The sequence below is a fragment of the Mustela putorius genome, unplaced genomic scaffold (assembly GCF_011764305.1).
Source record: "Mustela putorius furo isolate JIRA1106 unplaced genomic scaffold, ASM1176430v1.1 tig00003853_pilon_pilon_pilon, whole genome shotgun sequence".
In the NCBI taxonomy this organism is placed as follows: domain Eukaryota; kingdom Metazoa; phylum Chordata; class Mammalia; order Carnivora; family Mustelidae; genus Mustela; species Mustela putorius.
This window is the reverse complement of record NW_025422005.1, coordinates 5,686,640-5,711,008: the sequence shown is the minus strand read 5'-3', so window position 1 is coordinate 5,711,008 and position 24,369 is coordinate 5,686,640. Positions and strand designations below refer to the sequence as shown.

At 40.9% G+C, this 24,369-nt stretch overlaps 1 protein-coding gene across 4 annotated transcripts in view; it reads left to right on the top strand.

Moving 5' to 3' along the window:
* Nucleotides 1-24,369, top strand: part of RERE (arginine-glutamic acid dipeptide repeats) — a 425,837-nt gene that overhangs the window by 245,644 nt on the left and 155,824 nt on the right. For all 4 annotated transcript variants that reach the window (XM_013064588.2, XM_004768623.3, XM_004768622.3 and 1 more), the window contains 3 exons: nucleotides 6,008-6,113; nucleotides 7,703-7,799; nucleotides 23,123-23,227. In XM_013064588.2, coding sequence (XP_012920042.1) covers nucleotides 6,008-6,113; nucleotides 7,703-7,799; nucleotides 23,123-23,227 — 308 coding nt within the window. The remainder of the gene's footprint in view (nucleotides 1-6,007; nucleotides 6,114-7,702; nucleotides 7,800-23,122; nucleotides 23,228-24,369) is intronic.

Here is a 24,369-nt window from a genome sequence, read left to right as displayed (position 1 = left end):
GAATGTGTGGAACACTGAAAAAGCGGATATTTTGTCTCTGGCGGGTCATGACTGCATCCCCCTCCGCCCCAGCTTGGTGTCCTAACACCCCTTCAGTTTGTGTAGATATATCTGAAATATACAGTAAACCTTTAATATTCATATAACTTTTTAAAAAAAGACTTTATGTATTTGAGAGTGACAGGGAGAAAGAGAGAGGGGGCAAGGGAGAAGCAGGCTTCCTGCTTAGCTGGGAGCCCCGTGCAGGACTCTTGTCCCAGGACACCCGGGTCATCACCTGAGCCTAAGGCAGATTCTTAACGACTGAGCCACCCAGGTGCCCTTCATATAACTCAACCTTATCACCACATTGTGGAAATGCATGAAAAGTTTCTTCAAAAGGTATTTTCTTAAACCATCTATTATACAAATAAACTTCTTTTCCCCAAGTTTCTGGAAAAAACTTGATTCGCTATTTTGGCTTTTGAAAATAAGAATTTTGGTCTGATTTCATCTGACTCTGAATCTAGATTTTCCATTATTCGAAATGCAAGCTCTCAAGAACTGAGCAGTTAAAAATTTGAAGGAAGGGGCGCCTGGGTGTCTCAGTAGGTTAAGCCTCTGCCTTCAGATTAGGTCATGATCCCAGGGTCCTGGGATCAAGCCCCGCATTGGGCTCTCTGCTTGGCAGGGAGCCTGCTCCCCCCTCTCCCCCCTCCCTGATTCTCTGCCTACTTGTGATTTCTGTCAAATAAATAATTAAAATCTTTAAAAAACAATTTTTTTTGAAGGAAGTTCCCCAATTATTACCTCTAGCAGATTGTTTTGAGTTTGCCAAGTTTTTAATGTGATGGTATCCATCTTTATATCTTGTTTTGTTGTCTTTGGCCTGATCCTCTGTCATATTTGATAATGGTGGAGACATAGTGGGACTTGTTTGGAGGGCTTTCGGAGCCCAGATGATATCTACCAGGAGCTGATAGGTGATTGATGGGATAAAGAAAGTCTTTCCTATATAATGCAGGTGAATTTAAAATTATTGTTGTTCCCATCCTGCATTGGGGTCCTCCTTCATATTGTATAAAACAATCTATGCATTTGTCCTGTTGGTCATGTATGACCACACCCCCCCATACTTCATTTTTTAAAAAAATATTGAATTAAAATATTTTTTCAGGTGATATCAAGACTGGTCCTAGAAAGATTCAGATTGGCTATTTAATCAATGGAAGTACTTTATTAATAATCATGAAAGATCTCTAGGAAGGGAAATTTACTTCTTGACCTTAGATCTTAATGTTTATTTGGGATGGTCACATTCTGTGCTGCTGATAAAATGAACCAGTCCCTGCAAACAAGCAGCTTCCTGTTTCTCCTGGTCTACCTTTGTCAGTTACCTCATCCTGAATGTTTAATTTCAGTTCTGACTTTTTAGTGCATTACTTTTCAACCCATTGTCTGATATTCATTGGCTCTACAAAACCTCCTATTCTGTTCCCAGGCACCCTACATTAGGCTTTTCTAAACCCAAGTAGGGGTGGGTTTTGTCCTCAGTTAAATTATTTCCTTGGATTTACATAACGTCCCTTTTTTCAGAGAAATCCAGGCCAATGATGGGGAAGAATCCATTAATTTAATCCAGAATCAGCTGCTCTCCTTGTTTACACAGTCATCCTGGGAAACCTTACTGTACAGCACATTGGACACGTTCCTAAGTGTGGTGTTTTTTCTTAGAGCTGGTGCTTCCTGCTCCCTGTACAATCGGTCAGTCAGTTAGAGCTCTCTCTCTAAGACAAAATGGTGGGAAATTATTTACTTCTCCGTGGCCTCTTCTCTGTACCCAGAAATATACCCCAGGGTGCCTTCACAGGTGAAGCTTCTCACCACTTCCCTCTTCATCCAACATTCTGTTAAAATGTATCATTTATAACCGCTTTGACCTTTATGAAATTGTACAGTTCATCACTAGTTGGTAATGAGGCCTGTTTGTTAAAAATGCTTGATCTGCTGCCCAGATTGTTGCAGAAGTGGAGATTCTCCCCCCTCCCTTTGCTACGTGATTTATTTTTATGTTGCTCTTACCAGCTTCAATTTCAATCTGTGGAAAAGCAAAATATTTAAGTAAACCTTGTGTAGCTTCATTCCTGTCTGCATTGGCAAAACAATGGTAGTGATAGCGAGCACTTTATTGAGAGCCAGTTCATTCTACTCATGTTCATTTACTTAACCCTCACGACTACGTGTGGTAGCAGCTGTTACTTCCCCTCATTTTATGTTGGAGAGAAGTGAGACTTGGAGAAGTCATCTGCCCAAATCAACTTGCAAAACCTTGATTCATACTTAGGTGGTTTGGGCTAAATCAGATGATCTCTAAGCTAACTTTTATTTTTGGTTTTCTGTGGTTCTGAGCAGCCGTCTTTGTCTAATGAATAGCGGGAAGAACTCGGAGATACCCTGTGGTTAATACTGGGTAGCATCTGTTTCTGAGGCAGCTTGGGAGCGTTGACTGGTAGTGGCGGGTGCGCTGCTCTCTTCCCTTTTGCTGCTCTTCACTGCCCAGCGGCTCTGGGGAAAGATGGCATTTTAATTATTTGTCAAACCTCTTTAGGATGGTGATGTTAGCTGATGCCATTATGTTGATGTAGAGAAAACAGGAGGGGCTCTTCCCAACCCCACTTTATCTACTGGTTTTGTCTGGGGAAGAAATCTAGATACAAGCATATAAAATGAAATGTGATCCTAGAAATAAAGTTCTCCCCTTCATTTGTCAGATGGCCAGGAGACTCTACTAAGGTTTTCCCCAGCTGACTAGTGATTACAGACAGGACTAGAAGGCTAGATTATTTAATTTTAGTCTAGTACTCTCTGAAACAGCACACTACTTCCTTTTATAGATGTTTAATCTTTAACTTACAGGCCTGTTTAAGAAGCTTATATCTGGTACAGCTACTTAACGTTTGTTCAAAACTTTTGTTTACTTTGAATCTACCTTTTGTTCTGTTGTATTAGGAATTAAGAGTCTGGAGGCTTTTTTTTTTTAGTGCAATGCTGCCGCTCTCTGGTGATTAGGTAGTACTGCATTAAGATAGCCAATAGGCTTTCAACTGTGTTAACTGCCTCTGGTATTAGGAGTTACGAATCTAGGCACAGATAACCAGAGCAGTAGTTTTGTGCATGTGTGTGATCATTATGAGGGTCGGAAGTTAACATAGGTATTAAACCTCAAAGGGTAGCCAGAATTGCTGGCTGCTAATTAAGGTACGTTTTAAAGCTTATTTCTGTTGTCCCTCAGGTTTTCAGACATCTTAGGTATGTTAAAGAAATATAGATTTCAGAACATGGTTGCTAAGACTGCTGGTAGATCTGAACTCCTTTGAGCCTTGTTAAGTCGTTCATTACTGCGAGCATTGAGGCGTCCATTAGTAGTTAAGGGACTGCAGATCCCTGTCATCTCCTGTTCTCATTAGAAATAACTCTTGTGATTCTCAGCAAAGTTCTTGACATTTTTCTGTGAAGCACCGGTTATGGTCACCTACTAACAGAAAATTGAGTGCCTACTCAGTTCTGTTCCCTTTTCCATCTTTCTTCTTCCAGTCATCTGTTAGGTAGGTTTCAGTATTCCCGTTTTACAGAAAAGGGGAGTCTCAGAATATCTTATTAACATGCCTCCCATCCTGTATCTAGGAGGTGGTGAAGAGGGGGTTCAAATCCAACTTTTGGCAGACTTCACCGGGCTCTTACCTACATTCCATGTTCTCTTCTGGTAGTACTTGAACCAGGTTTTATTCTCACCATTCTGGTTCAGCTTTCCTTAAAGAGGAAACTAAACTGTTAGACCATTGGCTTTCAACTGGGGTCGGGGGAGGGGAGTAATTTTTTCCCCTCAGGGAACATTTGACTATGTGTGGAGACATTTCTTTGGTTGTCTCAGTGAGGGAGGGGTGCCCTAGCATTTAGTGGTCAGAGGCCAGGAATGCTGCAAAGCATCCAGCAGTGCACAGGGTAGGCCCCCACGATAGACTCATCTGGACCAAATGTTAGCAATGCTGAAGGTGAGAACCTCATGTAGGACAGCGCATTAACTTTGGCCAGTTTATTCTTTGACCTCCAGACAGCTTCCGCCCCTCCCCCTGGTTTGCCTCATCCTGGCGGCGCTGTTTATCACTCTGCCTTGGAGGGAAGCTAGTCTTTTAGCTGCTTTCTCATGAGCTGGTGTGTTGTCCCTCACGGCCTGTGTATTTGGTCAGCAGTAGAGATCGAGAGCCCCACTTGTCCAGAGGAAAACCCACTAACTCTGCTCTGTACCATGCAGAACACTTTCCTGTCCCGCATGCACACGGACTGTGGGGATGTCTTGTGCTTCCTCCCTCTTTACTCCAGCTTTGTGTCTTCTTCAGGTCTCCTTTGCCTAGAAAGAATCTGTTGGAATCTTTCCCATCTCTCGCCCCCCACCCCAGGTTGGATGTTATCTCCTTCATAATCCTCTGCAGGGAGTAATTACTCTTGTGTGTAAAGTCTTGGCATGGAACTTTTATTCTTTTTATGTAACACTGATTCATCCTCGTTTCCCACCTTTAGTATAAACAGCATAGAATAGAACGGAGCAAAGTGGATACAAACTAGCATGTACCCATTAAGTAGGTTTATTCTTTGTGTACAGTCTGTTTTATTCAAACCAGTAGTGATGCCCTGTTTCTGTAGGCCTGTGTGCTTGACACAGTTAATTATAAAGTATGAACCCTGGTGTTGGTGATAACTCGCTGTAGATTAGCACTTCTTCACATGGGAGTTCATCAGGACTTTTGGCGGTTCTTTGTTTCTAGTAGCTTAAATGGCTTAAATATTTTAGTGAAGGTTTTTGTTGGTTTTTTGGGGGAAGCCTTTCTGGCCTTTTAGTAAAGACCATATACATACCTCTCATTTAAGCAGAAAGCATCTTACTTTATTAAAGAAGACTCCTTTGACATATTTTAGACTTGGTCATCTCCTTCATAAACCTGAGATGTGTCGTGAATTTTAGTTCTGTTTCATTTCTGACTCACCTCTGACTTGTGATGAGAAGGTAGACACTGCTAAGAGGAATGATACTGCATTCACCTTGGGGAGGTGTCTTAAGGCCCTCACCTGGGTTATGAATTATTTTATGAGGCCTTGGGAAGCCTTAGTACACTGCCGTGTTCAGCTCTTTCACAACCAGGTGCACAGAGACATTCTCCCTCAGGCTGTAGACCCATAGTCTTCAAGTAGACATTATTTCCTCCTTTAATCTTTGAATGAACCAGGAACAAAATTAACTTTTGGGGATAACATGGCTCAGTGTCCCACAGACTCTTAGGGGCCCCTGATCATCATAAAACTCTATTATTCATACATATTTATGGACAAGTTGATCCATTCTCTGGAAATTCAAAGATAAATAAGATAGGGTCCCTGCTCCATGGACTGCTGGTACCTTTACCACGGCCCACAGTTGATGTGTTAGTTGGCTGCATAGCAGTTCCTGCAAGTCAGGTGGCCGAACCGGGGAGGGGGATGTAGTTCAGTGTGGGAGATTGGGACACCTTGGAGAGACAACTTTGTGCCACGCCTTGCAGGGTAAGTTTTTTCTAATTTATTGCCCTTTAAATGGCCTGGACACTGTGCTGACAAAATTTACAAATTTTTAGCAAAATGATTAAGAATTCAGATAGAAGGATGTGTTCATGTAGTTTTGTATAGTTAATGCTAAATAACACAATATTGAATGAATTAGTTAATCAAACTCAGGAGATGTATAGGTTCATGTTTGGTTTCCTTTGGTTTCTTGGAATAAGTGTTTTGAGCGACAGGATTAGAGGGTGCTCTGGCTGGGGTTAAAAACACCTTTGACTTCTTCATTGACTTATGTATTTTTGTGGTCCTGGTGGTAATTGTGAGTTCTCCCTCTCTGCCTCTCCACCTGTTTACAGGGGCTTTTGATCATGGGTATGGTGTATACCTCTGGGCACCCGGAATCCTGTTCCTAATGCTGTTAGATTTTCCTTTTCAGAGTAAGAGGGACCATCTACTCATGAACGTCAAATGGTACTACCGCCAGTCTGAAGTTCCAGATTCTGTGTACCAGCATTTGGTTCAGGATCGGCATAATGAAAATGGTAAATAAGTCCTAGTTTGATTTTACATTTTCTTAGCTTTGGACAAGGCTGTTTCTAAAGACATTCACTAAATGGAGATAACCACTATGAAAAATTGTCTCTGAAAAAGCTTTTCACAACTGAGGACATTACTGGAATATTTATTTATTTACTTTTGCTGAGTTCTTTCATTATTTTGCATTAAAGAAAAAAACAAACAACCACAGAGATGTGCCAATAACATCTTCCCCTTAAACTTGGAGTGGAGAGAGGTCTCTTTTGGAAGTAACAGTAATTTCATTTTTTAAGTTGCTTTTTCTCCCCTGATGATGAGATAATAATACTTCAAACATGAAGGTTACATTTTATTTCTTTTTTCCTTTTCAATAATCTGTGTGATTGCACTTCTGCATTCAGGGCTGTGAACTTCAGTTTTGAAAGCATGGCTTTTCTGAGTGGTTTGGAATTTAGTTTGCATCTTGACTTTCAGAATAATCAGGAAGGTAGTTCGGAGCATCTTTTATTTTCTCTTCCTCTGGCATTGTAGTTTCTACCTAATAATTTTATTGGCACATGAGATATGCATATAAAATGTGTATTGCATTTGTTCAGATGTATAATTGTGCATTTTTATTGATTCTTCTGAGCAGTGCTGGGCTTCATGTTAGCTGATACACATTTGTTACCCATTAATCAAAGTGAGTTAGAGTTTGTCACTCACTGCCCACTTTCAGGTGAGGAAAGCAAGGTAGAGATGCTCAAGGACTTGCCAGGTGACACGTCTTCTAAGTGGTCCCAGCCAGGCTGGGATCCAGCTTGGTTGGCCCTTGTGTCTGTACTTTTCCACACTGCTTTTGGTGATAGGTTTTGAGTCAACAAAGCAGTAATCAAACACCGTTTTGAAGAATGATGTTCAGGTTTTTTTTTTTTTTAACTTTTTCAAAGATTTATTAATTTATTTGAGAAATAGAGAGCGAGAGAACACAAGGAGGAGGAATGGCAGAGGGAGAGAGAAGCAGGCCTCCCACTGAGCAGGGACCCAGATGCAGAGCTTTATCCCAGACCCTGGGATCATGATCTGAGCCAAAGGCAGATGCTTAACTGACTGAGCCACTCAGGAGCCCCCAAAGTGAAGTTCTTTTATAACTCACTAGTTTTTTCCTTCTTTGAAACTATAAAAATTCCTGTTAAAACAGTTAAATTATGGTTCCTAATTAAAAGTAGTAACTTGGTTATTTTTTTCAACAGAAACAGTGGGATTTCACTCCATCCTGGAATATATAGCAATAAGAAATTAAAATGGAAGGATCACTAAATAGTTCCATAGTTTAAAAGTTTGTTAAAATGTGATGGTTGTTTTTTCTCCCTTCCCCCCACTTTTTTTCATTAATTGCTTAATGCATTTCAGCAAAGTGTGGGGACTTAGTAAAGTATGTAAAACATACCCAACAGGATCCTTTGTTCCTGTTATTATTCCTCCTAACCAGACCTGGTTATTTATTGTACTTTGTGTAGTGGCAGGTGAACCTGAAAGAAAGATTTTGCAAAAATTTTCCTAATTGTTTTTGGAGGCTCAATTTTAATATCTTCTTAATTAATTATTTTGACAGACTCTGGAAGAGAACTTGTCATTACAGACCCAGTTATTAAGAACCGAGAGCTCTTCATTTCTGATTACGTTGACACATACCATGCTGCTGCCCTTAGGTAAGTGCCAGAGCCATGGTCTTTCCTGCAAAGGAGCAGTCCTCGAGCACGGGAGGTAGAGATTCTAAGCTATCCTAATCACTTTCGATAATCAGGATATTAACCAGGCTACTCTTACGGTCTCAGTAAGCTCACGCGCCAGGGTTAACTTTGTGGATTATTGGCATTTGAGAGGTTACCTGTATTTTCATTCATCTGAGTGGGGGAAAACAACTTATAAAAGTTTTTTTTTATACCTTCTCTGTAGTTTTGTACTCTGTTTCCTTGTTAGTATGCTGGTGTTGAAAACTAGTATCCTGCCACTGGTTGCTAAAGTATTTAGGATGGAGTGTAATGATGGTCTGCAGATTATTTTTTAAAGAATCAGTTAACTTCTACTAGAAAAGATAGAGAAATGGGTGACCCAAGTATGGCAACATGTACTTGGGAGTCTAGGCAAGTTTTATAGGAGTGGACCTATTCTTCTGATGTTTTGTATGTATGAAAAATTTCCTACCAAAAGGCTTTGAGTTAGGGAGAATATATTGAAGATTTTATTCTGAATAAGGAGGTAGTATTACATGTTAGGATTAGGCAATTACGTGAAAAAGTGGCTATAAGCCACTGCTTTTGAACTTTATGGTATTTTCTGTCCTTTTCAGGAAAAGAACACTGAGATCTATATTCTGGTTTATTTTGTATGTAAGTGGAAGACTTTGGGCTTCTTAAGTAGTAGGGGAAGTAAAACAAGTAATATTCATATAACTCTTTTCCAATCAGAAAGAACAAAGTGGTGGAAGACTACTTTTCTTTTTTAAAGAATATAGTTGGAAAAAAAAGTCATGGGGATTTGCTTGCTTTTAGCTTAACTATAATGAGATAAAATAGTTTCTCTATTACTCATATGGTATTCAGTAAAACCATCTGGAGTCTCTTCTGTAAAGCTACCGAGCTAAAGCCAGTTATTTCAAGGCAGATTAGTAGTAACTTTTAGGGCAGGTTTGGGTAGATGATTTGGGCCAGGTCCTCTTTCATATGGTCCCCATTGTGTAGCCGCTCTGCTCAGCCACTGTAGCACAGACGTCAGAGGAAACGTGTAAATAAATGAGGTCACCTATGCATAAAACTTTACTTATGGACACTAAATTTTGAATTTCATTTAATTTCCACATGTCAGGAGATACTACCTCCCCCCACCTTTTAAAAAATTTCTTTCTTTAGGCTTTTAAAAAAATTTTTATTTATTTATTAGAGATAGAGAGTACAGGCAGGCAGAGTGGCAGGCAGAGGCAGAGGGAGAAGCAGGCTCCCTGCAGAGCAAGGAGCCTGATGGGGGTCTCTATCCCAGGACCCTGGGATCATAACCTGAGCCGAAGGCAGCCGCTTAATGGACTTAGCCACCCAGGCGCCCCTCTTTAGCCATTTAAAATATAAAAACTATTGTTGGTTCTGGGCTGTATAAAAATGGCCATGGGCCAATCCCTGCTCTATGGGAAGGGGTGTGTGTGGTTAGATTTGGCCTCTTACAGGACTTCCAGATAAATATAGAGAATTCCTGTGGTGTTTTATAAATGTCTTCCAAAATTCCCACTAGCAGTGACTTTCCAGTATTAAACTTAAATGCTGAACAAAGCAAGTTAATGGAAGGATGGATGGATGGATGGATGGAGCCATTAAATTGTTTGTGAAGACAAGTGTCTTGATCCTAGCATTCTTTCCTAACTTGCTATATGCTTTCCCCCTCCTGTTTCTGTTTTGTTTCATTGGTTGAGGTTCATGATTTTAAGCAATGTAGAGTGGAAGTTAAAACAAATAAGTATGTGAGACATAACTCTGGTTATTTAACATGTTTTGATGTATTTGCTTAAAATGAATATATTTAACTATTAGTGGCTCTTCAGATTCGTGGAGTCATTTTATACTATTTTACCCTTTCTATTAGAAAAAAAAATTTTTTTTAACGATTTTATTTACCTACTCGAGAGAGAGACAGAGATAAAGAAAGCATGAGCAGGGGAAGGGGCAAAGGGAGAGGGACAAGTAGACTCCCCACTGAGCAGGGAGCAGCCCTGTGTGCACCTCTATCCTGAGATCATGACCTGAGCTGAAGTCAGGCACTTAACTGGCTTAGCCACCTGGGAGCCCCTGTTTTACCCTTTTTAGAGGAACCAGTTGTCCCACATAATTCCAACTGGACCAAGTGATTTAGCTAGTTTATAATCAGACACTTTCTGGAGATGTTTCACCGCGTGGTCATTGCCCCTTCCCTGGCGACCGAAGGGCTAGCGTGCTGATGGTAATTCTCTGTCTTGTTTTCACTGTGGATGTGACTAGAACCCTTATGGATGAGTCCTTTCTTCCTTTTTTTAATTTCCTTTTTCTTTCTTTCTTTCTTTCTTTTTTTTTTAAGATTCTTAAAAAAAATTTATTTAAGATTTTATTTATTTATGACAGAGAGAGATAGCAAGAGGGAACACAAGCATGGGGGAGCTGGAGAGAGAGAGAAGCAGGCTCCCCGCTGAGCTGGAAGCCTGTTATGGGGCTTGATCCCAGGACACTGGGATCATGACCTGAGCCTAAGGCAGATGCTTAATGAATGAGCCACCCAGGTGTCCCTTCCTGTGGTATTTTCTTTGAAGTGGCCATGAGGTGGTTTCATTATAGCTGTCATCTTAAATTTGATTTGTTAGCTCTTTGGGTGACCTGACAGGGATTTTTTTCCCCCCAAAGATAAGAGATGATAGTGGTCACATAATTATTGAACTGGCCCAGTAGGTGCTCAGTAAATACTTGCACACGTATTAACATTTGTCTGCATCTGAGCTCATATGTATGGTTCTTACCATTACTTAGGAATCTTGCCTGGTTCTCAGTTTTAGAGTGCTTGCTCTGAGATCATCTCCCATAAAAGCAGCATTGAATGGTGCCCCCCTCAACCCCAAGTCTCTCTTTGTTTCTTTTCTCTTTACCAAAACTAGATTACTTTGATTTGATTTAATTTAGTGATTAATTTATTTAGTTTTTAAGGTTTTATTTGAGACAGAGTGTGGAGCTGGAGGGAGGGGCAGAGGGGCACACAGACTCCCCACTGAGCATGGAGCCTGACATGACCTCGGCCCCTGAGACTATAACCTGAGATGAATTCAGATGCTTAACCAGCTGAGCCACCCAGGTGCCCCTAGAATACTTTAATTTTAAAATATGGCAGGCGGTGGTAGTGAATTAACCTTTACTTTTTAAAAAGATTTTATTTAGGGGCGCCTGGGTGGCTCAGTGGGTTAAGCCACTGCCTTCGGCTCAGGTCATGATCGCAGGGTCCTGGGATCGAGTCCCGCATCGGGCTCCCTGCACAGCAGGGAGCCTGCTTCCCTCTCTCTCTCTGGCTGCCTCTCCGTCTACTTGTGATTTCTCTCTGTGAAATTAATAAATAAAATCTTTAAAAAAAAAAAAAAGATTTTATTTATTCATTTATTTGCGAGAGAGTGCCAGTGGTAGGGAGGGGCAGCAGGGAGCAGGGAGAGAGGGGGAGGGAGAGCATGATGTGGGCTTGACCCCCTGACCCCAAGTCCACTACCCAAGCTGAAATCAAGAGTTGGACACCCAATTGACTGAGCCACCCAGTGCCCCAATCTTTAACTTTTCTTCCACAAAGTTTTTTAACTTTTCTTCCACAAAGTTTTTTACCACAAAGAATTTTTTCTTTATAGCTATAAAGCAGTTCTGCCAAAAATAAAATCAGTTTTGAAAGAGACAAATAACATAGTCCATAGGCACATGAAAGAGGATCAAATGAACATGGTGGAAAACGTGGAGGAGAAATAAGAAAAAGAAAGGCTGATGGTGTTAGTGCTGAGCACCCTTCTTGTCAAAGATCAGAGTGCTCAGTGTGTGGGTTCATGGGGCGCAGTCAACCTGCGGGGGCTCCTGCCATTGCGCTCCCTCAGGAGGAAACCGCTGTAGACATTCTCTTTGAAGCTGGTGCTAGAGTTGTGTTACAAGGGAGGGCAGCTCTTTGTCCTCTGGCCCTGATGAATCAGACAGAAGGCAGAATGCCTCGACAGCCTGTTCTGTGTGGAGATTATAGTATTTCCCTGTCCAAACTAAAAGTCACTTTCAGAGGAGTCTGTGGGTCCATTGGTCACAGAAACCTGTGTTGAGATCAGCATTACTGCTTGCCTGCCGTTTTTAGATTCTTGCCTTGGCTGTCCCTCATCCTTGCCTTTCAGGCTTATGTTCTGCTGCTGTTTGATTTCTTCATTATGTTTATCTGTAGCCTTACAGTAAAGTTTGTATCTTTCAAGAATATTTTTGAGTGTTCTTTACTCCTTGGTATGTGTTTTTGGCCCATGCTGATGAAATAGAAAAAAACACAGATCGAAATGAGAAGACTTCAGATTTTTCGTTGTTGTTTAAGATTTCTTTATTTGAGAGAGAGAGAGAACATGAGCACATAGTGGGAGGAGGTGTAGAGAAAGAGGAAGTGGGAGGGGGTCTCTAGCAGACTCCCTGCCCGGTGTGGAGCCCGATATGGGGCTCCATCTCACGACGCTGAGATCATGACCTGAGCTGAAACCAAGACTTCGAACACTTAACCGACTGAGCCACCCAGGTGCCCTGGAATGAGAGGACTTTAGTTTCAATCTGGGCTCTGCCATATAATTTTGTGATCAAATCAAGTTTGTTAACTTTTGAGCCATCCTTTTGACAGACTTACTCAGAGCCATATTTTGAAGTGACAGAACCCTGAACCACACATCTTCTGGTTCTGCATCCCCTAAGAGAAGGGGCGTGAAAAAATCTCTCAGAATGCCTACTACTCAGTGTAGCATGAGTAGTGCTTACCGTCATTGAATCTGAAGTGGTACGTAGAGCATAAAAGGCAGAAAAGAAAAAGTGAAATTAAATGTAGTTCTGTACCGAGTTATCGATGGTACATTACTCAGATTTATTTTATTTTTCTGTTGCCTCTTGGCTGAGTTGATTGGGTACTTCAGGTATGGGAGGAAGAGTTTAGCTTGAGGAGATGTCTCCAGGTGCTCTAAGAATGAGCAGGTAAACCTGCTCTGACAACGAGCAGGTAAGTTTTATTACGTTAAATAAAAATCACTGCTTGCAATTTGTTTGTTGTGTTACTTTTTTCACCCTAAGGATCATGTTTTATGGATGATCAAAGAAGGGATCTAGAGAGATTGCTTTGTGATTGGACCATGATCATGTGACCTGGCAGCATTTTTGGCTTTACTGAGCACCTGTAACATAGAATTCCCAAGTATCAGAAGTGTCTCAATGACTTGAGGGCTGTTTCTCTGCTTTCTGATTATCTGCTTCTACAAGGAATCACTTAGGAAAAAACCCACAACATCCACAACATCCTCAGGTCAGGTGACAAGCCATCATCTTAGCTGAGAATTTGTTTTAGAGGGAATTTTCTGGCAGCCCTCTGGACCAAGAAGCCCTGAACTGGCTCTGCAGAGCCTCTGATCTCCCCGTTTTCATTCTGAAATTGATCTCTTTGCTTTGTTATGGGCATTTAAGATCATACGTGTAGGGATTGGTACAGACTAATTACATCTTTTACAGTTTTCCAGCCATTCTTAGCATTGACACAGGGCCTTCAGCTCCCGAGACTTCCCCGGGGAGCTTCATGATGCCTCGGAACTTTTAGTTTTGCAGTTCCAAGATCATTTCCTGGCTTTAATCAACTGTTGTTTTTACATTTGAAGTAACTTCGACCTTCAACATTTTTGTTGTTTTGTCTGTACGTGCTTAGTACTTCTTTAGACACCGTGACTTGACAATCATTTTATTTATTGGCTCTTTCATCATTTAACAGGTCATTGAGCTGCTAGTTGGGGAAGGACTCTGAGGTGCTGGGAGCACCCACCTGAACAATGCACTTTCTCTGCTCTTGAGTACTTCTGGGTCCCTTAAAAATTCTTTTATCTGGAGCTACTCGTAGACACACAGAAAAGTTGTAAGTGTTGGGTCCCCCAATAATGGGTCAGTGATCAAAGGAGCGAGACTGATAAAAAGCGAAGGTCAAGCAAAACTTTATTTCACGCCAAGAATCAAGAATCAAACTGACCGGCCAGGGCCGTCTCTTACGAAGAGGCGACCTCTCTCTGCCTTACAGATGAGCTTTTAAAGGCAAAGGCCATGTGGTTGGGCCTGGCCACACACAGGTGGCCAGTGAGATTGTAAAACACACAGAGAAAGCTGCACAGTCATGCTAGGTCACACATAAGTGACCAATTGAATTACAGTTTACCCTATAGTAGATATTTGAACTAGTCTATCATCTTGGTTAGAGCTGGCACCCAAAAGGCCGCCCAAAGGGCAGGGCCCATGGTAGCTAGGGAGACAGTATGCATCCCCCCACTGATTGGATGTCTCCACCTGGCCTGACCCACCCTTGTATTTGGGCTTTGTTACCTGGGACTGGTTTCTGGGACTTGTTTTTAAGTAAGTCCCCTGGGGAGAAAGGAGGCAGGGACAGTTTAAGTTCTACTGTATAAACAACAAAATCACTCTTTAACCCGATGGAATCACTCTGGCTAAATAGGCCCTTATAGTAAGAACTGTGTTTCCCCTAGTCTTCCTCAGTGTTAACATCTGACGTAAGTGTAGAATGGCTATCAGAACCAGGATATTAACATTAGCATGATACAACTGAACTTTTCAATTTCACTAATGTCCTATTCCATTCACGTTCCTGTAACAAAATACCATAGAGTGCGTGATTTGTAAACAACAGAAATTTATTTCTCACAGTTCTGGATGCTGGACGTCTGGGATTGGAGTACAGCGTTCTGGTGAGATCCCTCTTGTAGTTTGCACACTGCTGACAGAGTCTTGTATTCTCGGGTGGCTAAGAGCAGAGAAGGAAGGCAAGCTTGTAGTCGAACACCACAAGATTCATCTTACTGTGCCTCTTTTTGCAACTTATTTTCTTCAACAGTGAAAAATCCTGTTCCAGTTGTTAAGATACAATATTTTTATTTTCTTCAAGAATACACATGGTTTCAGAATTTGTAACCCTAGTCCCTGTGAGAAACAGAGGTATTGACTAAATTTTTGTCTTTGGTCTTGAAATACATCAACAAAATAGCATTTTCCAATGAAGCTTAGGTCAGTTCTGTTTTTTCACACTTCCTTATGTGTGACTGTGTTATCCGTTTGTAATGGAGTTAGGCTCACCTGTTGGACTTCACGTTCCACTTCTAGCTCCTTCTGGTTGGTGTGGACTTTTGTTAAGTTTTGGGTATGTGAAGGTGTGTGGACCATGACTGTGCTTCTGAGGATCAGGGCTGTGGACAGACATGTAGTTGTCAACTCTCTTGCCATGCTCCCATGCCCCACCTCTTTCCCACCCACCTGCTATAGGTACTTGTAATTGATCGCTTTGCTGCTTACTTTGTCCCTTCTGCATGTTTTCATTTCAAGTGAGCAAGTTCATGTTTGTTCTTATAACCTCGTCTTTCTTGTATGAAGATATGCTTTTGTGTTTCTTTTTCTTTCTTTTTTTTTAAACTTAATGGTATGTTTTGGAAATTGCTCCGTATCAGTTCATAGAGATCTTCCTCATTCTCTTAGAGCTGTGTGGAACTCCACCGTGTGGCTGGACCATAGTTTGTTTAGCTGCTGTCCTGTGAACAGTCACTTAGGTTGTTTCCAGGATGGTCCAGTCATAAGTGATGTTGCAGTGAATACCCTAATCATGTGCAGTTCCTTATTGCTGGGTGTGGGTCTTCGCCGGTGTCGGGGGGGTGGTAGGGTGGGGGAGTGGTCATCAGAAAGAGGTTGCTGGGTTGAAAGGCCTATGTGTGTGTGGTTTTTTCATTATGTTTGAGGGATATTTTTGTCTTTTTTTAATGAGTTACCTGTTCCTGTCATTTCCTTTGGGATTTTTTTTGGTCTTTCTGTCTGGAAAAGTTCTTTACACTTTCTCTTGTATATGCTGCAAATGCTCTCACTTGTCAGTTTTCTTTTATGGTTTAAAAAAAAAAAATTCTGCAAAATTTACTTTTACCTGGTCACATTTGGCAGTTTTTTCATTGATTCCCTCAGGTCTTTGAGTCCTACCCTGCACCTGGTTTACAGAGGAGTTCTACCCCGTCAGCCCAGCATAAGATAGGTTTTGTTTTTCAATGCTAGTCATCCCAACATTATTTTTCTACCCAGTCATCCCAGCATAAGATGGGTTTTATTTTTCAATAAAAATTTTTCAATAAAAATTTATTTTTCAATAAAACCTATCTTATGCTCACTTCAGCAGCATGTAGACCAAAAGCCTGTCTTTACCTCAGTGGCTCAAGATGCCACCTTTGGCGTAGATTACTTCCATGTGTGTTCCAGGCTTGTTACTCTGTCATCTGTTGTCTATAAGTGCCACCGCCATGCTCCTTTAATTGTGGAGGCTCTGTAGCGCGTTTTACCGCGACACTGATAGTTTCCCCTTCTCCGTTGTTTGTTTTCCTGTGACTCTTCATGGTGAAGTGTTTCATTCCGTTAAATAGCTAGATAGCATTGAATTTATGGCTTAAACTGTGGAGAAACACGATGTGGAGTTTTCCTATCTGAGAACAGGGGGATGTTTTTCCATTTGTTCATGTTTACTTTTGTGTTGCTCAGTAGTATTGAAGAATTTTCTTCAGAGGAGATGTTCTGATTCTTGTTACACATTTATTTCTATGCATTTAATCATATAGACACATATTGAACTCTATACTCTATAAAGAATGCACGTTCTTTTATGTGCCCTGGCACATTCTCAAACTCATCATCTGTTAGAACACAAAGGAAACATTTATCTAACTAAAAGGCAATAAACTGTAGTTTACAAACAAAAACAACAGAAATTTCCTTTCACCTGGAAATTTCAAACTTCCTGTTTATTAACTATAGAGAACACACTGATGGTCACCGGAGAGGGGGCGCAGGATAGGTGATGGGGATTTAGAGGACACTTACCATGACGAGCACCTTTAGAATTGTTGGCTCATTGTAGTGTGCCCCTGAAACAGATACAGCACTGCATGTTAACTATACAGGAATTAAAATTAAAAACTTAAGAAAATAAAGCTTCCTGCTAAACTCCTCCTGAGTAGAAGGGGGAATAAAACTGAAATTAAAGGAATTTATTTTGAAATTAAAGAATTTTTAAAAAATATACTCTATCTTTATTTATTTTAAAAGATTTTATTTATTTATTTGACGGACAGAGATCACAAGTAGGCAGGGAGGCAGGCAGAGAGAGAGGAGGAAGCAGGCTCACCGCTGAGCAGAGAGCCCGATACAGGGCTCGATCCTAGGACCCTGAGATCATGACCTGAGCTGAAGGCAGAGGCTTTAACCTACTGAGCCACCCAGGCACCCCGAAATTAAAGAAGTTTTTAAAAACAAGTCAAAATCCTGTATACTAGAATCTGCGGCATGCATTTAAAACACTGATAAAAGGAAAGCTAGTTACACTAAACACATCAGTTTAAATGAGAGAAGAAAATTAAACAATTGGGTTCCCAGATTAAATGGTAAAAAGAACAACAAATAAATCAAAAGGACGCACTGATGTCCAGCTCAGCTTATGCAGAGGAGATGCTTAAAGCAGCTCCATTTGACGGCGGGGAGGCTGAGGCACTGAAGTGGAAGTGACGTCAGTCACACACATAAACAACTATTTAGGGAACTGTGTGGAGTGATATTCTCAAAACACCGTAAGTAAGTCAAAATGAATCATAGAAAGTGTTCAGATAACCCCTAGAAAGGCAAGAGGAGCAGAAGAATGAAAAACAGAAAAGAAACTTAAAAAAAGTTCTGGGGGTGCCTGGTTGGCTCAGTCATTAAGCCTCTGCCTTCTGCTCAGGTCATGATCCCAGGGTCCTGGGATTGAGCCCCGCATGGGGCTCTCTGCTCAAAAGGGAGCCTGCTTCCTCCTCCCTCACTCTCCCTGCTTGTGTTTCTTTTCTTGCTGTGTCTCTCTTGTCAAGTAAATAAATAAAAGTCTTTAAAGAAAATTCTGTACCTGGGGTGCCTGGGTGGCTCAGTGGGTTAAAGCCTCTGCCTTCAGCTAAGGTCGTGATTCCAGGGTCCTGGGATTGAGCCCCGCATTGCATTGGGCTCTCTGCTCAGCGTGGAGCCTGCTTCCTCTCTCTCTCTCTGTCTGCCTCTCTGCCTATTTGTGATCTTTGTCTGTCAAATAAATAAATAAAATCTTAAAAAAAAAAAAAAAGAAAATTCTGTACCTGTCATTTAGTCACATGGCTCACAGTTGACAAGATGCCGACTCTGTCTCAAGACCTTTCCTTCCCTTTGCGCTCAGGCAAGAGGGGGCGACTGATGCTCTAGGCAGGCCTCCTGCTCTGAGCATTCCATGCATTGCCTGTGCGCCTCTTGGCAAGTTTCTCCAAGATTTGCATGTGCCTGGGAATCTACAGAGACTTTCCCAGTCATGGATAGTTTGGATGGAATGGATTTCTGGGCCATACTTCTGTTTCCGTTCTCTCCTGTGTAAGAGGGTTCTTTCCGTGCTCCTTCATCCCCTTCGATCACTGTCTCCCACCAGTCGGGGCGCTTGTCAAAGGGTGCTGTGCCCAGGGTGGGGGTGTGGGTGTGGGGCACCGCACCAAGAAATACCAAGTTACACCAAAATGAGTCCAGCAGGAAGCCTTTGTTTCTGATGAAGGCAATTCCCCTTAAATAGGGCCCTTCCCAGTCTTCAGTCCTATTTCTGTTAACAGTGAAGCATCCCATTAGAAATACAGCGCATAGGACCTTGGAGGCTCTGAAACGAGGTATTTGGGCAAGGTGAGAGTGGTGGCAGTTTTCTCTTATCAGTCTCTCCTCCCTCATTCCACAAACACGGTCAGATCGTGTACTGCCTTTGAGGGAGTAGATGAAAAGGCTGCTTTGGAGAGAAAAAAAATTGAATGCTTAAAATGATCCTCAAGCACATGCTTTTAAAATGTAATCTCTAGGGGTGCCTGGGTGGCTCAGTGGGCTAAAGCCTCTGCCTTCAGCTCAGGTCATGATCTCAGGGTCCTGGGATCGAGCCCTGCATGGGTCTTTCTGCTCAGCGGTGAGCCTGCTTCCTCCTCTCTCTCTCTCTCTCTCTCTCTCTCTCTCTGCCTGCTTGTGATCTCTGTCAAATAAATAAATAAAATCTTTTTAAAAAATTAAAAATGTGATCTCTAGTCTTTATAAGCTCTACTCTTCAGCAACAGGTGACATGAAAAATACTTCAAAATGGATGCCAACCGTAGTGGACTTGCCTACTCTCTCGTCAGCTCTGCTTAGTACTCAGGGCTCTGTACAGGATGGCTCCTTAACTGCCAAGAACAGTGGCTTTATTTTTTAAAAACACATTTATTTATTTATTTATTTGAGAGAGAGAGAGAGAGCGAGCGAGCGGTGGTGAGGGGAGGGATAAGCAGACTCCATACTGAGCATGGATTCTGACGTGGGCTCCATCTGAGGACCTGCACTGAAATAAGAGTTGGATGCTGAACCGACGGAGCCATCCAGGCACCCCAGGAACAGCAACTTTAAACAGCCATACTTACATGCTAGTGACACTTGCTGTTTTATTTTCCCCGATACTTTAAAAATATTTATAAGTAAAACACACCCTAAGTTTATATTTTCATGAATTTTGATAAATTCAACCCTGAACACTACATTCCAGAACGTTCTCTTAAACTACTCTCGTCTTAAAACTTCCCACCCAGAAGCAACCATTATTCTGATTTCTCTCACATAAATTAGTTTTGGCTGTTGTAGAAATTGATTCCCTAGACGTGGAATCATACAGTATGTGCCATTTGTGTGCCTGTCTACTTTCACTCAGCATTTTAATATTTGAAACTTTTTTTGAGGTGTGCTGTTTATCAGTACTTCTTAACTTTGTATTTTTGTATTTTTGTCAAGTATTTCATTTTACAAATACATAACTTTACCCATTTCCTTATTGATGGGCATTTGGATTATTTCTAGGCTAGTATGAATAAAAGCTGTTATACAGCAAAAAAACACAAAGAAGGAAAATAGAAATAAAAATAGAAATTAATGAAGAGAAAAACCTTAAATCTAATTAATCAAATCCTTTAAAATTTTAATATCTCATTAAAAATGACATGACCAACTGGGATTTATTCTAGGAATGCAAGGTAGGTTTATTACTAGAGACTCTGCTTAATATTGTATACCATATTGTTACATCTAAAGGGATACAAAACCCCATAACTCTAAAGCAGTGATTATTTCTAAAGCTAGTATCATATTTAATAGTAACACCTGAGAGACATTTCCACCAAGATCAGGAACAAGGCAAGGGTGTCCACTGTTTCCATTACTGTGCATATTATTTGAGAGGGTCAGTGCGATTCAAGACCTAAGAAGGAGTAAAAAAGGGGGTCTCGGGTGACTCGGATAGTTAAGCTTCTGCCTTTGGCTCAGGTCACAATCTCCAGGTCCTGGGATTGAGCCCCATGTGTAGGTCCCATTCAGTGAAGAGTGGGCTTCTCCCTCTCCCTCTGTCGCTCCCCCCTACTTGTGCTCTCTTTCTTGCTCAAGTAAATAAATCTTTAAAAAAAATAAAGGGGGCACCTGGGTGGCTCAGTGGGTTGGGCCTCTGCCTTCGGCTCAGGTCATGATCCTAGGGTCCTGGGATTGAGCCCCGCATCGGGCTCTCTGCTTGGCGGGGATTCTGCTTCCCCCTTTCCCTCTCTGCCTGCCTCTCTGCCTACTTGTGATCTCTGTCTGTCAAATAAATAAATAAAATCTTAAAAAATAAATAAAGAGTAAAAAAGTTGTAAAACTATGTTTATTTGCAGACAATAGGTAATATACCTGGAAAACCTCAGTAAACCAATGATTAAACTGTATTAAATAATAAAGAATTCAGTCAGCAGGATATACAATTAACATATAAAAATCCGTGCCTTTATTACAGTTTCATGGTCATTTACCAGATGATATGCTTCTGTTCCTGCCGTGTCTGGCTTTCCCTAAACCAGTTGTGTTGCTGTCCCCATGAAATATTTGGTGATGTCTTTAGATATTTTTGATTGTCATGATGATGTATGTGGCTGCAGTGGGGTACTGTATCCAGGGATACTGCTAAGTACAGGACAGTCCCTGACAACAACAAATGATTTAGTCCAGAATGTCAATAGTGCTGAGACTGAGAAACCCTTTCCTGAACAAAACGTATCTGTTTTCCAGTGTCTGTTTTAGATTTGTGGGTTGGTAGGGTTTCTCTCCCTATAACGAATACACTGATAGGATATACTTGCATGTAAGTAATGGTGAAGACCAAAGAGGAATCACCTTCCTCTATTTACAGACAATGATGGAAATAACTTAATTTGTGTAGCAGTTCGGTATAAAGTTTCATAGACTTCTTATTTATCTCCTTAATATGAGATGGGTATAACAGGTGTTCTTATCCCTGTTAGCTGTTGAAGGAACTTACCTATTTTTTCTAGGTTTCAGGGACTAAATGACATAGCGCTGATGGGTAGTTAGTTTCAGAGGGAGTGCATTATTTGTTCATCTGTAATCTTACCTGCTTTTTCCTTTCCAGAAGCTCGGTTTTGTTCCAGCTGCATACTAGATATAAGTCCTTTGCCTGTAAAAATTGATTCCTAGTCCTTGTTTCCCTTTAGCTGTATCTTGTTACTTATAAATCAGTGCTTCCAGTGGAACTTTCTGTGGTGACGGGAATGTTACATCAATCTGTGCTCTTCACTATGGTAGCTACCAGCATGTGTGGCTATTTAAATTTACATTAATTAAAATTAAATAAAATTTTAAAACCCAGTTCTCTGCAGTTGGGCCAGACACATTTCAAGTGCTCAACAGTGCTGCATTATGTTATAAGGAGTCCCCAAAGGAACTTCAGTAAATCAAAAGCATTTTTGTTTGATTTTTAAAATGGAGGTTGAGCCCCATCTTAGTTTCTGCCCATTACTAAGGCTTGGCCCTGTGGAAAAGGAGTGCATTGCTCTTTTTGTTTCTTCACAGGAAGCAAATGAATGTCGTCCCCAGGTTGCTATCCCTCAGCTAGTCTCTGTCTCTCACACCTTGGTCATTAGCTGGTGTGTATGTTGTTAATGTGCCAACTCGTGGAGTCCTCATGGGAGCGGAATGCCTGTGGAAGTGAAGTGATAGGAATTCATTCCCCTGCAAGCTTCCCACGTGTGCAGCCGATGTGCTGTTGATTCTCCCAATTCCATCTGCTCTACTCACAGCCTTTGACTTCCACTTGATGTTAAAGTTACTTTCTGTGACCACTGAGGGAATTGCTTAAAATCTCCCTGCCTCTTTGGGAACCCTGGAAATTCTCCCAGTGCGTGCGCACACACACACGTGTGTGTGTGTTTCAAGGACTTTGGTTGTATTATAGAGTTTTCAGCTATATGGCAGTTTATTATTTTTTTTAAGATTTTATTTATTTATTTGACAGAGATCACAAGTAGGCAGAGAGGCAGGCAGAGAGGGGGGGGGGAAGCAAGCTCCCTGCTGAGCAGAGAGTTCGAAGCGGGGCTCGATTCCAGGACCCTGGGATCATGATCCAAGCTGAAGTCAGAGGCTTTAACCCACTGAGCCACCCAGGCGCCCCTATATTGCAGTTTAAATGATTGGTAGATGGATCTGGAAATATTACTGTTCTTTTTATTGCAATATTTCTTTGAGAAGGCATTTTCCAACTTATGGTTATTTAACATGACCTGAAAATTTGGGAAGTGGATGTTTATCTATTAGATCCCCATCTATGTATTTAAAAAGTTAAAGTCTCTCCAGTTTTAAGTTCCAAGTTGTTTTATTTTTTGCACATTAAAAGAGAGAAGAAAATATTTGACAGATTTACGTTCTGTCTATAGTAAAGTAAGAGGAAGAAAAGCCCATTTTGTTTTGAAGATTTAGAAGGGCTTTAGGCAGATTTATTTTTGGTAAAGTAATTTAACTGTGGTTTAGATTTTTCCTGTCGTTTCTAGTTTAATATCATTTCATCACAGCCCTGCCCTCAATTTACCTCTGTGATTTAATCAATTCTATTCCATGACTAAAATGCTGAGGTAAATGTAGTTTAGTTGTGAAATTGTAGGTTGAAGAAGTCTTGAAACAACAACAAAAAAAATTACAACATTTGGACATTTTCTTAGTTCTTTTGGGAACTCTCCATTTTCTGAATTGGTAATTATGGAATCTGGAGCCATATTCTGCATGTTTTTAGAAGAATGTGGATTTAGTTCTCTCTTCCCTGCCCCTGTCCCTCCAGTAGCTTATTGGTTTGCAAAGTAGTTGACGATGATACTAATGTATTTTTTATGCTTGTTTGTTTTCAGAGGGAAGTGCAACATCTCCCACTTTTCTGACATATTTGCTGCTAGAGAGTTTAAAGCTCGAGTGGATTCATTTTTCTACATATTAGGCTACAACCCTGAGACAAGGTAAGTGAGTTACTTGGGCCCACTCTGTGAGAACTTTTGCTTTTACATGTGTGTGTGTCTGTATGTGTGCTTACACATTTGGGTATATGCTAGGAATATTTTAAAAAAAGAACTCCCAAAACCCAAAGTAAACCTTTTGGAAGGAGTTCTGATTAATGTCTTTGGTGTCTAAAACAGCTTATTGTTTGCTCTTGATTTTCTTAAGAAAAGGAAAAGTGAGAAAATTTGGGTTTTGAGAGGGCAAGGCAATGAACTATTAAATGCAAATGAACATTAGTTGATCTGTATTTTGAATTTAACTATAAATTGGTAGTTTATTACCGTCCTGCTCATTGTGCCAAGCCTTTCATGATACCATATTGAAACCTAGGACATTTTTTCTTAAAGGTTTTATTTATTTGAGAGAATGAGAGCACATGTACGTGTGTGTGAGCAGGGGTAAGGGCAGAGAGAGGGAGAAGCAAACTTCACACTGAACAGAGAACCCGATGCAGGGCTCAGTCCCAGGATCCTGGGATCATGACCCAAGCCAAAGGCAGACACTTAACCGACTGAGCCACCCAGGTGCCCCTGAGAACAGTAGGACGTTATGGAAAATTTTGTTGGTTAGTCATTTGTTTAATTCATTTAGTGAAACTTCAGAAACACTCGTAGAAATATCTTTAGTAAGGTTACTAGTATGAGATGGATACATTCAGTTCTCAACCATTTGTAAGACCTATGTAATAGGTAGAATTATTACTTTTTAATTGAGAAACAATTGAATCAAAATAATTTAATAGGAAAAATTCTTGGTTTATGTCTATAATAGATTGTAGTTTAACTTAATACATGGAAGAACTTAAGAGTATGTGCATCATTTTAATTCTGTTTCGATCATGCAACTACAGTGGATTAAGGATTTAAAAAGAAAAAGAGTGTTAGCTGGTGATCAAGTAGTCTGTTCTCAGGACATCTGACATGTCATCTACAGACATGAGGATATAGAGAAGCTGCTTGGCTAAAGGAAGGTAGCGGGTAGTGGAAGAACAGTTCAGTGTCATTGGAAGGTGGGCGTTCTTTTAGAGAAAACATTTTCCTAGAGGATGCTGAGAAATTTTATGTAAATTAGAAGATTACTGTTTCGATAATCAATCTAGAGT